Source organism: Euphorbia lathyris, chromosome 4 (genome assembly GCF_963576675.1).
Source record: "Euphorbia lathyris chromosome 4, ddEupLath1.1, whole genome shotgun sequence".
Lineage (NCBI taxonomy): Eukaryota > Viridiplantae > Streptophyta > Magnoliopsida > Malpighiales > Euphorbiaceae > Euphorbia > Euphorbia lathyris.
Window position 1 is genome coordinate 6920785 of NC_088913.1, and position 17938 is coordinate 6938722.

General features: G+C 32.9%; 1 protein-coding gene and 1 long non-coding RNA gene across 2 annotated transcripts; both read right to left on the reverse strand.

The window, feature by feature from the left end:
• Nucleotides 1–739: 739 nt before the first annotated feature.
• LOC136225850 (FBD-associated F-box protein At3g52670-like) lies at nt 740–4341 on the reverse strand. Its single transcript, XM_066013988.1, has 5 exons — nt 4252–4341; nt 2511–2726; nt 1599–1681; nt 1239–1400; nt 740–1129 (listed from the first exon to the last, which is right to left on the reverse strand). Exons 2-5 carry the CDS (start codon nt 2716–2718, stop codon nt 827–829), a joined length of 756 nt encoding a protein of 251 aa, XP_065870060.1. The 5' UTR covers nt 2719–2726; nt 4252–4341; the 3' UTR covers nt 740–826.
• A 5745-nt stretch (nt 4342–10086) lies between these two features.
• Nucleotides 10087–12518, reverse strand: LOC136225609 (uncharacterized). Its single transcript, XR_010687186.1, has 3 exons — nt 12111–12518; nt 11190–11276; nt 10087–10294 (listed from the first exon to the last, which is right to left on the reverse strand). It is a non-coding gene; the product is annotated as an uncharacterized lncRNA (long non-coding RNA).
• Nucleotides 12519–17938: the final 5420 nt, after the last annotated feature.

A 17938-nucleotide genomic window follows, 5' to 3' on the forward strand; every position in this document is an offset into this window, starting at 1 on the left:
AATATCATAGATAGTAAATAGTTTTCATCTGCATATTAAATATCATATCATAGAGCAATGAAAAATAGTGTTTGAAATGGTTTCTGGCACAAAGGCTGGAAATAAACCTAGCTAGAATTGACTTCAAAGTCCTTCTGTTCGGAAAAAACTTGTATCACTTTAAGATTTCAACCCGGCCAACATATTATTTTAAGGGAATAGAATATTGTAACATTTCAATCCAGCAAACATATCATTTTCATCAAGAGGCCAATTAGTCATTTTAAACAAGTTAAAATGACTAACAAGATGTTCTTAAAGTTGGGAAGGCAATTGGTTTTTCCGACCAAGTTCAGCTTACCATTATTGTATTAAGCCTTACTTGTGACATATAGAATACCTTGTGGTGAAGACCAATTTCGCTGAAGGACCATAAATAATATTGAATTGGATTAACAAATAAAGAAAATTGCAGATTTAGCAAAAGAAAGATATTCGCAAGGAGCCAATCCAAACACACATAATCATTGAAGTCATGGTTGTAAAGTAGATACAAATGAGCCAACCTAGTTGGGATATCTAGGCGCATTGACTTTGTCCCAACCTTTCATTCAAAAAAGTAGATACAAATGTGATAAAAAAGAATATCTAAGCTATATATATATATAGATATAAGAATAGCTAGACTATAACTTAAATTAACTCCTTCATTTTGCTCCAAGCAACACAAGTCCATCAACTTCATTTTATGCCCAAAATATAAGTGTCAACTGCCAAGTTTAGAAGCTTACACACAAAAAAAAAACTAAACTTTTTGAACTTTTATACATATTTCACATCCCGAGATTTAGTGAGAATATAACAACTCAACAATGACATGCTGAGAACATCTTGGAAAGCTCGACAACTTTTGAGAAACTTTAAAAGCGAAATCAGTTCCTCCATCTTTTGATATCACCAAAACCAACTTTTCTAATAATCTTGCTTTCTTAAGTAGGAACTTAATGAATTTGAGCACTAACTTACATTTACCATCTTGCTTAGAGAGGCCAATAATCTCAACAGTTTTCAAATGCGGCAGCAAACAATTGATGACACTCCTATTTGAGTTCCAGTAGTTCTCTTGGGAAGCATATGGAGTCGTTCCACCCTAGACATAGAGTTTGTTAGGTCTAATGACTTAATCAACAATATATCAAACTTAAACATAATTGGCACAACAATCAATTGAAGTTAAGCTTGATAACAACAAACTTTACCTTGTAAACATTCAACTTTATTGCTAATCTTTCAAGTGTAGGTGAACTACAGAGTGCACACATAATTCCAGGAAGGTGCTCAAAATTAGGACGATCCAAAGTCAATATTTTGTTGTTAGACCATGGATAATATAAACCTCCCATCTCTCCATCCGATAGAATCTTCAAACATAATGAAAACGAAGATTCTAAAAAATGATACAATAATAATTCAATTGCTAATTTGAATATTTAGCTGAGAAGTAAAAAGCAAACTTCCAATGGTATTAAATTCTAATATTTAGCTATCAAATATTTGTCTATGGTCGCAGAATCAAAAAACATATAGAAAAAATGAAAGTTTTTCTTATATAGATTTACCTTGATAAAGGAAGCCCCTATTGATAGCTCATTGACATTTTGAAGCTGCTTAAGGATCACCTTGGCCACATGTTCACCGCATCCTTCCACATATGGAGGAATCTCAAAATCAAGAGTAGCATAAATTAAAGATGGAAAATTAATCACTTTAAATGTGGCATTATTCAAACCATAACATTTGAATTCCTCAAGGTTTGGACATGACATTTCAATTGCACCGCTTTAATGGATATTTCCCAAAACTAACTTTCTCAAAGATTTTGAAGCAACTACAAGCTGACTGAGATAACATTCTTTTACATCCAATGAACGAAGCAGCAGACAGCTAGATACAACATTTTCAATTGTCGAAGTATTACACTCTCTAAGTCCCATGAGAGTTAATTGCTCAAGATTTGGACATGAAATTTCAATAAGAGAATGAAATTCAATAGGAGTACTAATATCAAGAATCAAGATTTTAAATGATTTGGAATCAATAACATAGTCATCTATTGGAATATGGTTTAATTCCAACAATTCAACTAAAGGACTGCCCCATAAAATATTTCGAACCATATCTCTATTAGCATAACCTTGCATAACCTTGCATCCTCAACGCCTTGAGAGATCCCCAATTTACCTTCCAATCACCCATAAAATAACAATAAACCATTTCCAATTTGGCCAAAGAAGTGTTGTCGAGAAGGAATTGAGGCAACCGGTAAGGATCATACAATAAATGAGAACCACAATCCAAAATTAGCTCCTCCACATGCTTTCTCGTTGCAAATCGGATTTTCGAACAAAAATTAGAACCCTTGTCAAAGTCATAAGCAAGGTGTAATTTCTTGATCTTGGAGCAGTCATGTTGAAGCAGGGTATTATCAATAAATCTAACGAATTCTTCAACAGAGTAATCATAGTACATACCAGAATCGAAAATGAGAACTGGAACATGAGTCCACTGATTCCGCCACCTCTTCCATAAAATGTCAGTCTGAATAGCGTCTACAGTTGAGGGCAAAAAGGATAGGATATGGTGAAGAAGGGGATCTGGCAATGAACTGATTCGGTCTTCTTTCTCTTCCAACTTGAGCTTTTTGTTTCTTCTTCCTTTGCCTCCACTACTCCATTCCATTATAGAAGCTTCTACGCAACAATTATGGAAAAAAAAGAAAAAAAAATTGAAACCCTCAATTGGAGGAAAGACCAACTGTTAAAGTTATCCAAAAAAATCCTTAATTTATGACAACATAAATATTAATTTTGAAGTTAATTACCAATACATAAATGTTAAAGTTGAAGTTTTTTTGGAAGAGAACATTGAAATTAATTAATCATTGAGTTTCAGTATTCAGTAATTTATCATTATTTATTATAATTATCATTATCATTATTTATATATAATTTATTATCATTATTATTATTATTATTTATCTATAATTTATCATTATTTATTATTATTATAATAATTATTTATCTATAAATTATAATTATCTATAAATTAGATAAAGAAATGGCAGTTTATTAAAATATACATCGTTTAACAAAAAATAAAATTATAGTATGCATCCATATTTGAAAATTAGGAATCGCATTTTTTTCCCTTCAATTATTAATGGATAAAACTAGATTTATGGAATAGGCTTTACAATTAATTATAGAGTTAAGGTGCAAAAATACCCCTAACGTTTTGAATCAGAAGCAATTTTACCTCTAATGTCTAAAATAATGCAATTTAAACCTTAACATTGGTAGCCAACATATGTTTGTGATTTGTTATTTATAAAATAACGCACGTGTGATGTGTAGATGACAAGATTCATGACCGAGAAGACAGTTTGATGAATTATTTCTCATATTTACCCAACTTATCAATATTATGGATAAAATTGCATCATTTTAGATGTTAGGAGTAAAATTACTCCTTACCCAAAACGTTAGGGGTATTTTTTGCACCTTAACCCTTAATTGTAATAAAACGTTAAAAGTTTGTATTCATATGAAAATTTGTATTTAATTTCGTAGGTTTTAAATTGTATGTAAATTTATGTTTGTATGTAATTTGTAATTTCAATTTAAATTAGACTCATTTTTATTTTATTTCATAGGCTTTTATCGAGCCACACTTTTCTTTGATATTTAATTTAGTTTTATCTTTAATAATATATTTATTTATTATTGATATTATTATTATTAGAACCATTATTATTATTATAAGCTTATTAATGTCAAATATTATCATTAAAATTATTTTAGAGTCTAATATCATCATTATTATTAAGTTCGGTAGCATTCAATTAAGTTCAGTAGCATTCGGTTAAGTTCAGTTCAGTATTCAGTAGCATTTAATTCAGTTCAGTTCAGTTCTATTCATTTCACTTTTTTCAGCAATAAAGAAAAGAGCCTAGTAGACCATTCTAAGCATTTTTATGGGGTCAATAGGTCAATTTAAACAAATTAAGATGCCCAATATATCACATTAGACAAGTTTAAGGAGACAGCAATATACTTTGTAAATTCAAAAGATCCATCAGATTTTTTTAAAACCATTTATATTTGGAAAAACAAAAACTAACTTGATAGAATTATTTATAACAATGGAATGGACCTCTTAATCTGAAGGGATTAACGACAATTAATCCATTTGAGATATACAGGTTCGGGATACCTTATTGAATAGCAGAACATGTAGATCTCTTAGAGTAGCGGAAGCGGATCTTATCACCACGATCTTGTACCATCGGTAACAAAAAACCGCACAGTGTTAGCCAGAAAAGACTGAATAATCCAGAGACTAAAGTGAAGAAGAAGAGAGAGAGAGAGAGAGAGAGAGAGGAGGCGCATGAGAGGAGGAGGAGGAGGAGGCAACCTTTCTCTTATCTTATGTTGTGATTAGGGTTAAGCCTATTTATAGGAAGCTAAAACCCTAATTGTCCATTTCTTAAGATGGGCTTGACCCGTTACATTTCGAACGGGTCAGATTAATTAGATCCATACTCAATTAATCCTAAAGAGATAGCAATACTTTGTAAATTCAAAAGGTGAATAAGATTTTTTTAAATATAATTGGAAAAACAAAAAGTAACTTGATAGAATAACTTATAACAATGGAATATATATATATATATATATATATATAGGAGAGGACTCTTGTGAGAACCCTTTCCTAGGTGAGAACTCACCTTAGGTGAGAACCACCCAAAACTAGTTTTGGGTAAGGAAATTTAAAAAAAAATGATGCTGCTTACTAAGGGGTTCAAACCTAGGACCTGTTCATCTATACTCCATGTTGTTTACCACTGAGCCAATTGTCTTTCTTGTGTACTATGTGTCGTGCTGCTTAATATATTACGACCCTTTTAGCTTACATTATTTAATATTTGATGCATGCACTTATTAATATCAATTAAATGTGCATAATAATAAATTATTAATAAAAAAAGAAATATGCATAATAATGAATTATTAATAGAAAAAAAATGCAAAAACATGCTCTAATTTCTTATTTATTTAATTCCTCTATATTTTTATAATTTATATTTTAAAATGTTAAGGACGATGTTCTAAATATTGTTACATATATTCTAAACTTTATAATTTGTGTTCTAAAAATTAAGTATAATGTTTAAAAAAATAGTAAATATATGGACCATTTTTACATTTGTTCTATAATATAATTTATAACACTCATATTCTAAATAACATAATGTATGTTCTAAAAAACATAACGCATGTTCTAAAGTTTATATTTTGTGTTCCAAAAATTAAGTATAATGTTCTAAAAAAATCAGTAGATATCTCGATCGGTTTTTCATTTGTTCTATAATATAATTTATAACTCATGTTCGAAAAAACATAACAAGCGTTCTAAAAAACATAACGTATGTTCTAAAAAATATGTCGTACGTTCTAAACTTCATAGTTCGTGTTTTAAAAGTTAAAATATATGTTCTAACGTTTGTTTTAAAAAAATATATAGTTTGTGTTCCAAAGATTAAGTATAATGTTCTAAAAAAATCAGTAGATATTTTGATCGTTTTTTCACTTGTTCTATAATATAATTTATAATTCATGTTCGAAAAAACATAACACGTGTTCTAAAAAACATAACGTATGTTCTAAAAAATATGTCGTACGTTCTAACTTCATAGTTCGTGTTTTAAAAGTTAAAATATATGTTATAACGTATGTTTTAAAAAATATATAGTTTGTGTTCTAAAAATTAAGTATAATGTTCTAAAAAATCAGTAGATATCTGGATCGCTTTTTCATTTGTTCTATAATATAATTTATAACTCATGTTCGAAAAAACATAACACATGTTCTAAAAAACATAACGTATGTTCTAAAAAATATGTCGTACGTTCTAAACTTCATAGTTCGTGTTTTAAAAGTTAAAATATATGTCCTAACGTATGTTTAAAAAAATATATTTTCCTATGTAACATAAATTACAAAAATATAAAGGAATTAAATAAATAAGAAATTAGAGCATGTTTTTGGATTTTTTTTATTAATAATTCATTATTATGCACATTTCTCTTTTTTTTCTATTAATAATTCATTATTATGCACATTTCCTTTTTTATATTAATAATTCATTATTATGCATATTTAATCGATATTAATAAGTGCATGCGTCAAATATTAAACAAAAAAAAAACAATAGAAGCTAAAAGGGAGATGGTATATTAATCAGCGCTCGAAAAAATATACAAAAAGAGCAATTGGCTAAGTGGTGAACAACATGGATTGTAGATGAATAGGTCTTAGGTTCGAACCCCCTAGTAAGCAGTAGTATATTTTTTTAATTTTCCTACTCAAAACTACGTAGTTTTGGGTGGTTCTCACCTAAGGTGAGTTCTCACTTAGGGGAGGGTTCTCACTTGATCCCTTCCCTATATATATATATATATATTTTTTTTTTTTTTGTGGACTTTTATTACATGCCTTTGTTAAAGGAATTTTGATGTGTTTTATAAATTGGATTTCAGTAGTATTTTTTTTTAATTTTCCTACTCAAAACTACGTAGTTTTGGGTGGTTCTCACCTAAGGTGAGTTCTCACTTAGGGGAGGGTTCTCACTTGATCCCTTCCCTATATATATATATATATTTTTTTTTTTTTTTTGTGGACTTTTATTACATGCCTTTGTTAAAGGAATTTTGATGTGTTTTATAAATTGGATTTCCTCCCAAAAAAACTAACAAAATTTAATTGAAAAATGAGCAATTTAAAAGTGTTAAAAAAATCCTTCTATATCAATTAAAATTGCATTAAAAAACCATGGAAATTACAGCTTCCCAATTGACAAAATGAAAAATTAGATAGCTTAGAAGATATTCAGTGCTACATGCTGAAATTATATTCTTATCCAAACAATTGAAAATATTAGTGTGCTCGTAAGGAGACAGATATTGATTCATCTGTGTGATAGAATATTCCACCAATCCTGATAGAATATTCCACTAATTGAAGAAATTGTTTGATAAATAAGTAGATAAATAATAATTTCCCTACATTTCAAAAACATAAAACTACATCTTCATCACAATTGACAAAATGGTAATAGATATTAGATAGATAGTTTAGCAGATAATTGTTGCTACATTTAACTACAATGTTCTTCAGAATGAATGTGAGAATCAAAATTAGAATCAACCTCCAAACCCTTATCTTCAGAATCAGAATCAACCTCCGAATAAACCAATTTGCCGCTTTGTGACCAGTTATTTAACTATCACATCAAACCTTCCAAACATCAAGTATGTCAAAAATGTTTTACTATATTACTAACACATTTACAAAATACTGCCAGAATACCAATAATTAAGTCTGTCATATATAGGTTACTCATGAAAAAATGCCTAAAATATTTAATACGTTACAAGCACAATTACAATTGACCTTCCAAGATGCATGAAACATTTCAAAAAATTTGACAAATTTGTTTGGAAGATCCGAAATGGTAATCAAATGGCAATAAAACTAATGCATTCAAATATCTATTAAGCATAGGCAAACTTGTGGGGTGTTTGGTAGCTCCTTTTCGGGCTCCTGTTTGCATTTTCATTTGAAAAATGAGAGTTTTAAATGTTTGGTTAGTCATCTTTTATTTGTTTTTTACCCATGAAAAGTAGCCTTTTACAAAAGCCGAGAATCAATTCTTTTTGGAAAAGCAGTTTTTCCTAAACAGCAAACAGTAATTAAAACAAACGGACTCTTGGTCTTGCTTGAAAACGTTAATATTAAAATTTTCTGTTTTATATGTTAGGTAAAAATCTGACCTTTTAAAAAAACAAAAGTAGCAAATATAGAACTCGCCAGGAGCCAATCCAAACACACAGACAAAGAGAATCCCTTATATAAGATCATTAGATGCACCACAGATAATAACTTAAATTAAATTCTTCATTTTGCTCCAAGTAAATATCAACTTCATGCCCAAAATATAAGTGTCAACTGCCAAGCTTAGAAGCATGAAAAAAAACACATACTAAAACTTTTCAACATTTTAAATCTTTGACATCCATAACTCAACAATAGCATGTTGAGAACATCTTGGGAAGCTTGACACCTTTCGAGAAACTTTAAATGCAAAATCTATTCCTCCATCTTTTGATATCACCAAAACCCATTTTTGTAATACTCTTGCTTTCTTAAGTAGAAACTTAATGAATTTCAGTACTAACTTACATTTATCATCTTGCTTAGAGAGACCGATAATCTCAACAGTTTTCAAATGCGATACCAAACAATTGATGATAGTCCCATTTGAATTCCAATAGTTCTCTAAGAAAGTATTCAAATCTGAAAGATGAACTGTCCTTTCACACTAAAGATAGAGTTTGTTAGGCCGAAGAACTTAATCAACAATACATCAAAATTAAAACAATCGATAGAAGTTGATATGATTATAACAAACTTTACCTCGTAAACATGCAAGTTTATAACTAATCTCTGGAGTGAAGGTGAACTACGAAGTGCACATATAATTCCACGAAGATGCTCAAAATTAGGACCATTGAGAGTCAAAACTTGGTTGTTTAACCAAGGATAAGATAGACCTCTCATTTCTACATCTGATAGAATCTTCAAGCATAATAAAAATGAATATTTAGCCGAGGAATAAAAATAAAAAAACCACTTTCTACTGAACAAAAACTTATTGTCTCCGTCTTCCTTTACCTTCTTTCTTCATGGAATTTTTGAAGAGCAACAAATTGTCTCCGTCTCAGCTTCATCCTCAAGGATGGAGATTGCTTCTGGAGTTTTACGCGCTTTGTAACGAAAAAGGAGTAGTTCCAGCCGTCAACATTTTTCATCTTTTCTAACTTCTTAGATCTCTCAAGGACAAATCTGGACGATTTTCTCTTCAGAGGACCGATATGTGTGAGGAGGGATTATTCATCGATGATCTTCTTCCCATCGAGAAGTATGAAGATAGATGGATTGTCGTTTTTCCTCCTGCAAGGACATGGAACATTCCTCTTCCATGGAGCTGGTGTTGGATTAGGCGTGGCGTCTCACGTCCATCGCATTCCAAACTTTTAGATAGATATTCATCCGAGATTCTTATTCTTCAGTACGCGAAAAATCCTCTTAGTCACTTTTTGAAAGCTTTCCGTCGTATCACGATTGGTTGGGAGATTACTCCATCCTTGACATCTACGAAAGAATGCAAGAGTTTTTGCTCTTCATCGAAAAAAACAACTACGGCCCCTGGCCTTACAGACATGACATCCGCATCTGATTTCGTCGATAGCCCATCCTTGGTTGAGCAACAATAATTTAATCTTCCATTGACGTCTGAATTGTCGAAAGATTCTCCACAGTTCATACCTGAGCCTGGTGAATTACTTAAACAGGTTATGACTTCAACGCTTTTTTGACGATTTCTGCTTTTTTTTCTTTTTTCAAATGGTTCCACTACAAAAAAAAATGGTTTATTAATACGAAATTTTTCGTCACAACATATACATATTTCGTCACAATATACTTGTAGTGACAAAAAAATTGGTCACAAGTTTCGTTGCAATAAGCTCGTCTCAATAAGTTTGTTGTGACAAAATTACAATTTGTCTCGATTGTTAATATTATGTTGTGACAAAATTTCATTAGTCACTTTTACATCATATGTTGTGACTAATAGTTTGTTAAAATATGTATCGCATTTGGTTGCTATAAGTTTATATTAGTCTCAATATGCGAATTATTTTGACAAATATTTAATACTTATTGGGACAAAATTAGTTAATATGACAAATAATATTTATTCCATTTAATTTATTATTTTATTGTGACAAACGACATTTTGACAAACTAGATTCAATATTATATATTTAATTTTTTTTACTAGTAAATCGTCATAAATCCAATTAAATTCGATGCTAATGGTTATATTAACAAAATTATTGTTTTAATCACAAAGTATCTTTTGTTGTGTGAACACGGCTTGTTACATTATTTTTCATCAAGTTTAATTGTGATGAAAGAATAAAAGAAAAAAATCATTAAAAATATTATAATCTGATCAATAAAATATTCTATAAATCCACAATAGAAAATGATGGTAAAAATTAAACTGCTAATCTAATCATATCATATCGAAAAACATAAAGAATTTATAAAAAAAATATTAAATCTAAAAATAATCTCCAACTTAGAGACAATTGAACAAACTTCGAATCCACACCAGAAAAAAGTTTGATCTGCATTTAAAAAATTAAAGAAAATAATTAGTATAAAAAATAAACACTAAATTTTACATAATAATAAAAAGAGATAAAAAGAACTAGAACTTATTTGCCAAACAAGCAAAAAGAAAGAGGAATTTTGGGATGTCATATAAAAGCTTCGTTTAGTAAGGAGCTTTTGGAGTAAAATTAGAGGTTTGAACCACTTTAGAGGTTTTAACTAGTCAAATCTCTAATTTTGAAAAAACTCATTTTATAAGCTTTTTCAATTAGTTTATTGTTCTATCTCTTTTAAATGACATTTTTACCTCTAATTATTACTTTTTAACCCCAAATAAATGCTTTATAATGTCTATTTGTCATTTACCCAAACAACTATTAACAATCACTAAGTTTTACCAAACAAATTTTCACGATCAGCTAGTCAAATCAGTGAATTAAATCAGTTAATCAACTAATAGAGCCAAAGTATATTCCAAACAGTACAGCCATATTTAAGAAAACACAAGGAAGAATTTCTATATTGGAAAACTGTTTTCGGCTTTTCCAACTAGTTTCTCACTAACCTGTGTAATAATAGGTAAGCTACAGTTAGAATTTCATAATCTTTTTATTGTCAGTTTGCTAGTCTTTACTAGTTATATATAGCCTAAGGCTCCTCCATCGGAGTTAAAAGTGAAATCCGTTTAGGCCATGTGACCAATCTCTATAAGTAATCAATTAGTAAAAGTAACATGAACTCAATGACAACTAGAGCATTCATTGGAGCCGACTAAAAGTGTGATATTTAGAACTAAATGCCCACCTTGAAATATTTCCCTATCCTAGTCACTTACTTAAAATCTTGCAAGCTCAATCAATCTTATAACGACAACATTTAATAGAATTAAGATTGAATCAAAAGAATTACCTTGATATGATGCTTAGAAATGCAACAATCTGATAATGATAGCGTTTGCCTTCTCCACTCTCTTTGCATCACTACTCAAATTAATGCCTATATGGAAAATCATTAAGCATACACATCAATGTAGAGAATTTCTATTTAAAATACATTAAAAAGGCAATATGAAAATTTATAGTAAGAAAAAAGAACAACTATTCTTAAAGTTCAATTTTATCAACTGATCATTTACATAACTTTGAGATATTATTTAGTTATGCCTTATATTCATCAAAAGCAGTTCGTGAGGATAAGAAATAATACCAAAAAATAGTGTTCCTTGAATGTGCATTTCAGATAAATTACAGAGACAAATAAATAATGCTAAGCAAACACTTCATAAATTGAGATCTTGTAGTTTTAAAATACAAAGGGATGCCCTTGATTTTATACCCATATAGCTGACTAAAGTAGTTTAGTTGAGATTAGGCTTGGTTATATTGTATCTGTAAAATAAATAATAGGCCTCACATAATATATTAAGGAAAGTGCTATATGTCAGCATTCTCAGTTACTGAAACAGAACCCCGTCTAGATAAAGTGGTATCTCTGGCTAAGTTCACAAGCATTTCTTTTCATAGAAAAAGACAATAAAGATCTGTTTGGGGGCAAATGCCTTTGATGCTATCAAATTTATGACAAGTAGAAATATTCACAACCTAATTGACAACATGCTAAAATAGAAAATTCACGGGTTTAAAGGCACTGAATCGAAGCCATTTTAGACGATAGCAAGGATATTGAACAGAGGTTAGGCAAATATAAAAATCTAAAACAGAAAATTCATGGCTTTAATTAAGCGAAAAAAACCCTTCAATGATAGAAAAAAGAAAACCTCGATTTTGAGCTTATCTGTATAATGAAACGCTAAAGATTGAAGATACATACATGAGCAATAACCACTGAAAGAGAATGCTCAGCAGAAATTTGGAGGATTCTATGCCAGAGACTTTTCCGAATCAGAAAGAGAGGCGGGGGTGCTTGAATTAGGAGGTTTGGTCGTGACCTTTGTCGCTCGAAACTCTATTCGCCCTTTGTTGTCAACCACACGATGCCGCCAGAGACTGCAAACCGTTGAAATCGAACTTCTCCTTCGTTTCATAAAAATAAAAATCGCAAAGCAAAACAAAACAAATGGGTGATCGAAGAGGGTTGAACGGAAGGCAGGATTGAAAGAGTAAATAAAATAGAAACACCAAAACTAAGTTTTGTCTACAGAGTTCGTAAAAAGAAAAGGTTCAATCTACAGAGAAACCGTGAAAGAGAGAAAGCGGCGGACTAGATGTTTCTGAGTGAGGGTTGGAAGAGGATTACTTTGTTTAGTTAGGGTTATTTGATATTTCTAATTTAATTTATTTAATTAACAAAAAAGAAATCTGTAACATTATTATATAAAAAAATCATATTACAAATAAATTGTATAAAAAGTAAATATATTTTTATCTTTATAAAGAAAATACGTAATATAAAACAATTGAAAAAATAATTTAATTCTTAAAAAAAATAATTAATTACCAATTCATGGAAATAATATTTTATAACAATATTCATTAGATATACTCTTTCAATATTTATTGCTACCAAACACCATTTGTTACTATAGTTATAAGCGACAAAATTAAAGTTGTTGATTATGCTATTCTGACAAAATTATTTAGTAACAATATAAAATTATATATTTTGAGACACAATATTTGTCTCCATAATGTTTGTAAATTTGCGTCAAAAATTCCCGCCTATATACAGCTACGAACAGTCGTGATAAATTAATTTTGTCCCAATATATATACATGTAGTGACAAAGTTTTGTCAGTATAAGTATTTCATCACAACCTTTTGTCTTTAGCTAGATTATTGTGACAAATGTTCCATTTGATCACAATAATCGACAAAAACAATTTCGTCACAATAGAATTAGTCACAATATCAGGAATTTTTTGTAGTGTTCGAACTTCACCGTTTTTCCGATTTTCATCTTAATCGTTTTTTGAGCTTTTTCTTCTATAGTTAGCTTGTTTCGTCTGAGGTAAATTCCTCTTTGAGTTAAATTCCTCCTTGAGGTAGATTCCTCTCTGATGTAGATTCCTTTTTTGCAGGAAGCTCAATGTAAAAGATGCTTTTGATTTGATTTTGATCCTGAACCCTTCCGGATTCAATCATTCTTGCTCCCCAATCACTTGAAATTCAATTAGAATTGAATGTAGATTCCTCTTTGAGGTAAATTAATTCCTCTTTGATGTAGATTTCTCTTTGAGGTAGATTCCTCTTTAAGGTAAAATCTTCTTTCAGGTAGATTCCTCTTTGATGTAAATTCCTCTTTAAGGTAGATTCCTCTTTTGCAGCGAGCTGAGCATAAAAAATGCTTTTGATTTGATTTTGAACCTAAACTCTTCTGGATTCAATCATTCCTGCTCCCCAATCACTTGAAATGTGACATTATCCAAATAATCCAACTTCAATTCCTCAAGATTTGGACATGAAATTTCAATTACACAACCTTCAAAGTTGCCAATATCATACAAAACTAAATTTTTCAAAGATTTTGAAGCAATATCAAGCTGAGGGAAATAACAAGATATTAATTCCAAGGTATGAAGTAATGGACTTCCAAATAGAAAATCTTTAATGGCTTTTATGAGGCAAACGAGCATGCTCTTCCATGTCTCGTGATGTGACAAATAATTTCTCAAGATTCCGACATGAAATTTCAATATCCACCCAATTATGATGTCTATCAAAATCAATATTTTCAAAGATTTTGAAGAAAGATTAAGGAAACCATCCCGACAAGAGATACCATTCATTTCTAAGGATTCAAGTGAGGGACTGCCAAATAGAACATTTTCAATTGATTGCGTATCATTCAAGCACCGACTTTGAATCTTCAATACCTTGAGGGATGGCCAATTTATCCTCCAACTAGGCTGAAAATTACAATCTATAATATGCAAGTCAACCAAGGAAGCATTGTCGAAAACGAATTTTGGCAACATGTACGGATCATGACATGAATCATCATCTGGACCATGATCTGGATAATCAGCATAACAGGAATGCAAAATTAACTCTTCTACATCTTTTCTTTTCTTGTAGCAAAGCGGATTATCGAAGTAAAATTAATATCCCTTCCAAATTTATAAGCAATTTGCAATTTCTTGATCTTCCAGCAATTATATTGTTGTAATGTATTGTCAATAAATCTAGCGAAAGCTTCATCATACGGATCCGACAACATACCAGGGGATTCATCGTACTGATCCGACAACATACCAGGGGATTTGATATTAAGAACATAAACATGAGCCCATTGATTCTGCCACCGTTTGGATAAAATAGCAGTCTGGATAGCCTGTTTTTTTTAATAGGAAACTGGGACGAGGAGATAAGCGAAGGACTGACATCCCAACTAGGTCGGCACCCCAGACAATCGCTATCTCCAAACCCTTATATTAAATAAATAAAAAAATGTATATACATAGAGTTAGGAAGACCGAAAGTAAGCAACGTTCAAACGGTCGTTGATAATAAAGGGCGAACAAAAAGGTGGAGCTGATGGCCACCAAGTAATATTGGGGGAGCTGAGCCTGAATTTGGCTAAGGCGTCGACAGCTTGATTGACTTCACGAAAGATATGCGAAATTTGAACACACATGTGTCTGCATTGTGTGAGAGTTCGGAGCCAGTCTTTGCCGAATTATCCAAGGGACCTTAGTCGAGCGGTTTCTTAGCAAATTGACCACAAAGGTAGAGTCTGATTCTATCCAAAGGTTTCTCCATTCCTTTTCCCAAGCCAAGTCTATAGCAAATATTACATCTTTAAGTTCAGAAATATGGGCGTGCACAGATGCAATAGGGAAAGCGAAACAACCCTTTGGGAAGCCTCGATAATTTCTGAAGATGCCTCCCGAGCTCCCCGGGCCAGGAGATCCATTAGCAGATCCGTCCGTGTTTACTTTAATCCATCCTGCAGGAGGCGGGATCCATCGAAGCAATGTGAGATTTGGTGCAGCAAGAGGTCTAGCCGGCGAAGGATTGATATGGTGCGCATCTTTGACGAAATGCCAGAACATGGAGGGGATCATTTGGATTGAAGGGAGCTGACTGTCAAAAATCGCGCTGTTATGGATTTTCCAGATGAACCAAGGCGCAGTGACGATGGCGTGTCTCCAAAATTTAACCCGTTGTCGCGGTAGTTGTTGCTGCAACAAAGACACAAAGTGAGAGTAAAATGTACCTGCTCCTTCACAGTTGATCACCGTCGCGAAGATTGAGCTGATCGTATGCCATACTGCCATCGTAAAATCGTAGTGGAGGAACAGGTGTTCCACAGATTCCGTGTTGCTTCTGCATAGTTCACAGCGGCTCGCGAGGTGATAGCCACGGGATTGCAGCAGACTATGAGAGTTTATTATGAAGTAACAGCCAGCAGACGAATGATCGTCTAGGAGGAATGTAGCTTGTCCAGATCAGGGTTCCCTAAACAATTGCAGGCGATTCCGTGAGATATCCATAGTAATCCTTGGCAGTTATCCTTCCCGACGATGAGTGCTGCCAGTAACAAATATCTGAGGGATCCAACCCACGAGTAGTCCTCCGAATGGTTTCCTATAATTGATCTGGAAGATCTTGAATATTTTCCCAATTGTCTCCAATGAGGAAGCCGTCAACCCCATCCCGCAGTTTGGCTTAGAGCGCATCCGGAATCCCCAACTGATCAGCAATAGTTGGTTGAACCCATTTATCGGTCCAGAAATTCAATTGAGATATTCTTCCAATCCACCAATTGGACTGATCTCTTATATCAGTGAAAATGCTCCTGCAGGATCTCCAAATCGTGGAATTACTGATATATTTTCTCGGCTGTCCTGAGCGGGTTAAAAAGCTAGATTTCAGGAGATTAACAACAAAATTGTTTCCTTGTAACAGTTCCCAGCTAGATTTTGCCAACAAGCTCTGATTAAAATAATCCAAATTCTTGATTCCCAGTCCTCCTGCATTGATGCTTTTACAACAAGTGTCCCACGAAACCTTAATGAGCTTGCGTGTTTCTCTGTTTCCTGTCCAAAAAAATTTTCTAAGCGCTTTATCGATCACTGAAAGTAATCCCATCGGCCATTTATATACCATAAGAGAGTGGTGAAGGGCTCCGGTAAGCGAAGATTCGATCAAAGTTAGCCTACCAGCCATGGACACTGAATGCCCTTTCCAGTAACTAAATTTGGCCAGGAAACGATCTGCAAGAGGCTGGAGATGCCTTTTTCTAGGGTTACCTTTGAACAATAGGACCCCCAGGTAGGAGAAGGGCAAACAAACTTCTCGGATACCAAGAGTTGATGTAAGTCGCCTGCGCCTATTACCTATAACCGAAGTGCCGAAGTAAATAGCCGATTTTTCCCAGCTGACAGCCTGACCGGAAAGTTTCTCATAAAAATTAAAGAGCCGTCTGATACATCTCATGTTCCTTATCGTTGCTTTACCGAATAAAAGCATGTCATCTACATACAAAAGATGTGTAGGGAAATTCATACTGGGACTGTAATTCATAGGAGCGAAAGTACCTTCACATTCTAGTTTGGATATTGATGCGCCTTCCGGAAAGAAGACTCACTAAGGGATAAGTGTACCCCGTCGTTATCAAGTAATAAATCTAGAAAGTCCAGGTATCGAATCCACAGGATTTATTTACCACAAGTATCGAACTACTTGGTCTCAGGTGTTATACTACTCATAGGTGATCTTTCACTAATGCAATTACCCGAAGGAACATGGTATGAACGATAATAATGAAGTTAGGTTATTAGGTCTATTGATTAAAAACCTAATCTAAGTCACTTGTATTCAAGGCGATTAACCCTACTTACCCTCCTGAAGTTCCTAGTGCGTGATTCCCTTGTAAGGCCGAAACTAGGTCTAAGGCTCAGCAATTTGGGCTTAATCAACTAAGAGGTCATCAATCTCCTAGGTTCTAACTAGGTCAGATTCAGCTCACAATATGTGCCTACTAGATTTTGGGGCTTTTGAATGAGTTAAACCATTTGAATAAAGCGTAAGACAAAGATTAAACAAATAATCATAGAACAAAATAAGAGCTAAAATATTATTAAAGGCGAAGAACAATGTCACAGGATACAATTAGCCTAGGATTCATAGACTGTATCAAAGAGTACAAACAAGGAAAGATAAAAGGAGATACAAAAATCCCTTTCAGGGAACATGTCTACTCTGCAACCGGCTTCCTAGGTATTAAGGACGGACCTTGAATATTCCTCGGAGGACAGCTTTGAAGGAGCTTCAATGGAGGTTTAAGAAGATGAAGGAGATGGAGAGGAATTTCAAAGGGAAAGCTAAAGTAAATTACAATAATGAAAGATATCTAATTTACAATGGAAAAGTTCAATTTATAGTTGTAGCTCGGGCCCTCTTTTTGACCTATTTCGTGTCCTTGTGCAGGTGGGAAGTCGTGGGACCGGTCGTTGAGTCATGGGGTCAAAACTGACATTTTTGACCAATTCCCGCAGGTCAGCTCACCGAGCAGGACGCGCTGCTCGGCGAGCTGGCCTGGCCAGCTCGCCCGAGCAGGCCCCTGGAGGCCTGCTCGGCGAGCTGGCCTAAAAAGGCCAGTTCGACGAGCCGTTTTGCCCTGCACGCTTCCGCACGGTTGCTCGATGTTCCACGATGTAATTTTCGCCCGAATTTCCCCTGCGCATGCACGAAAA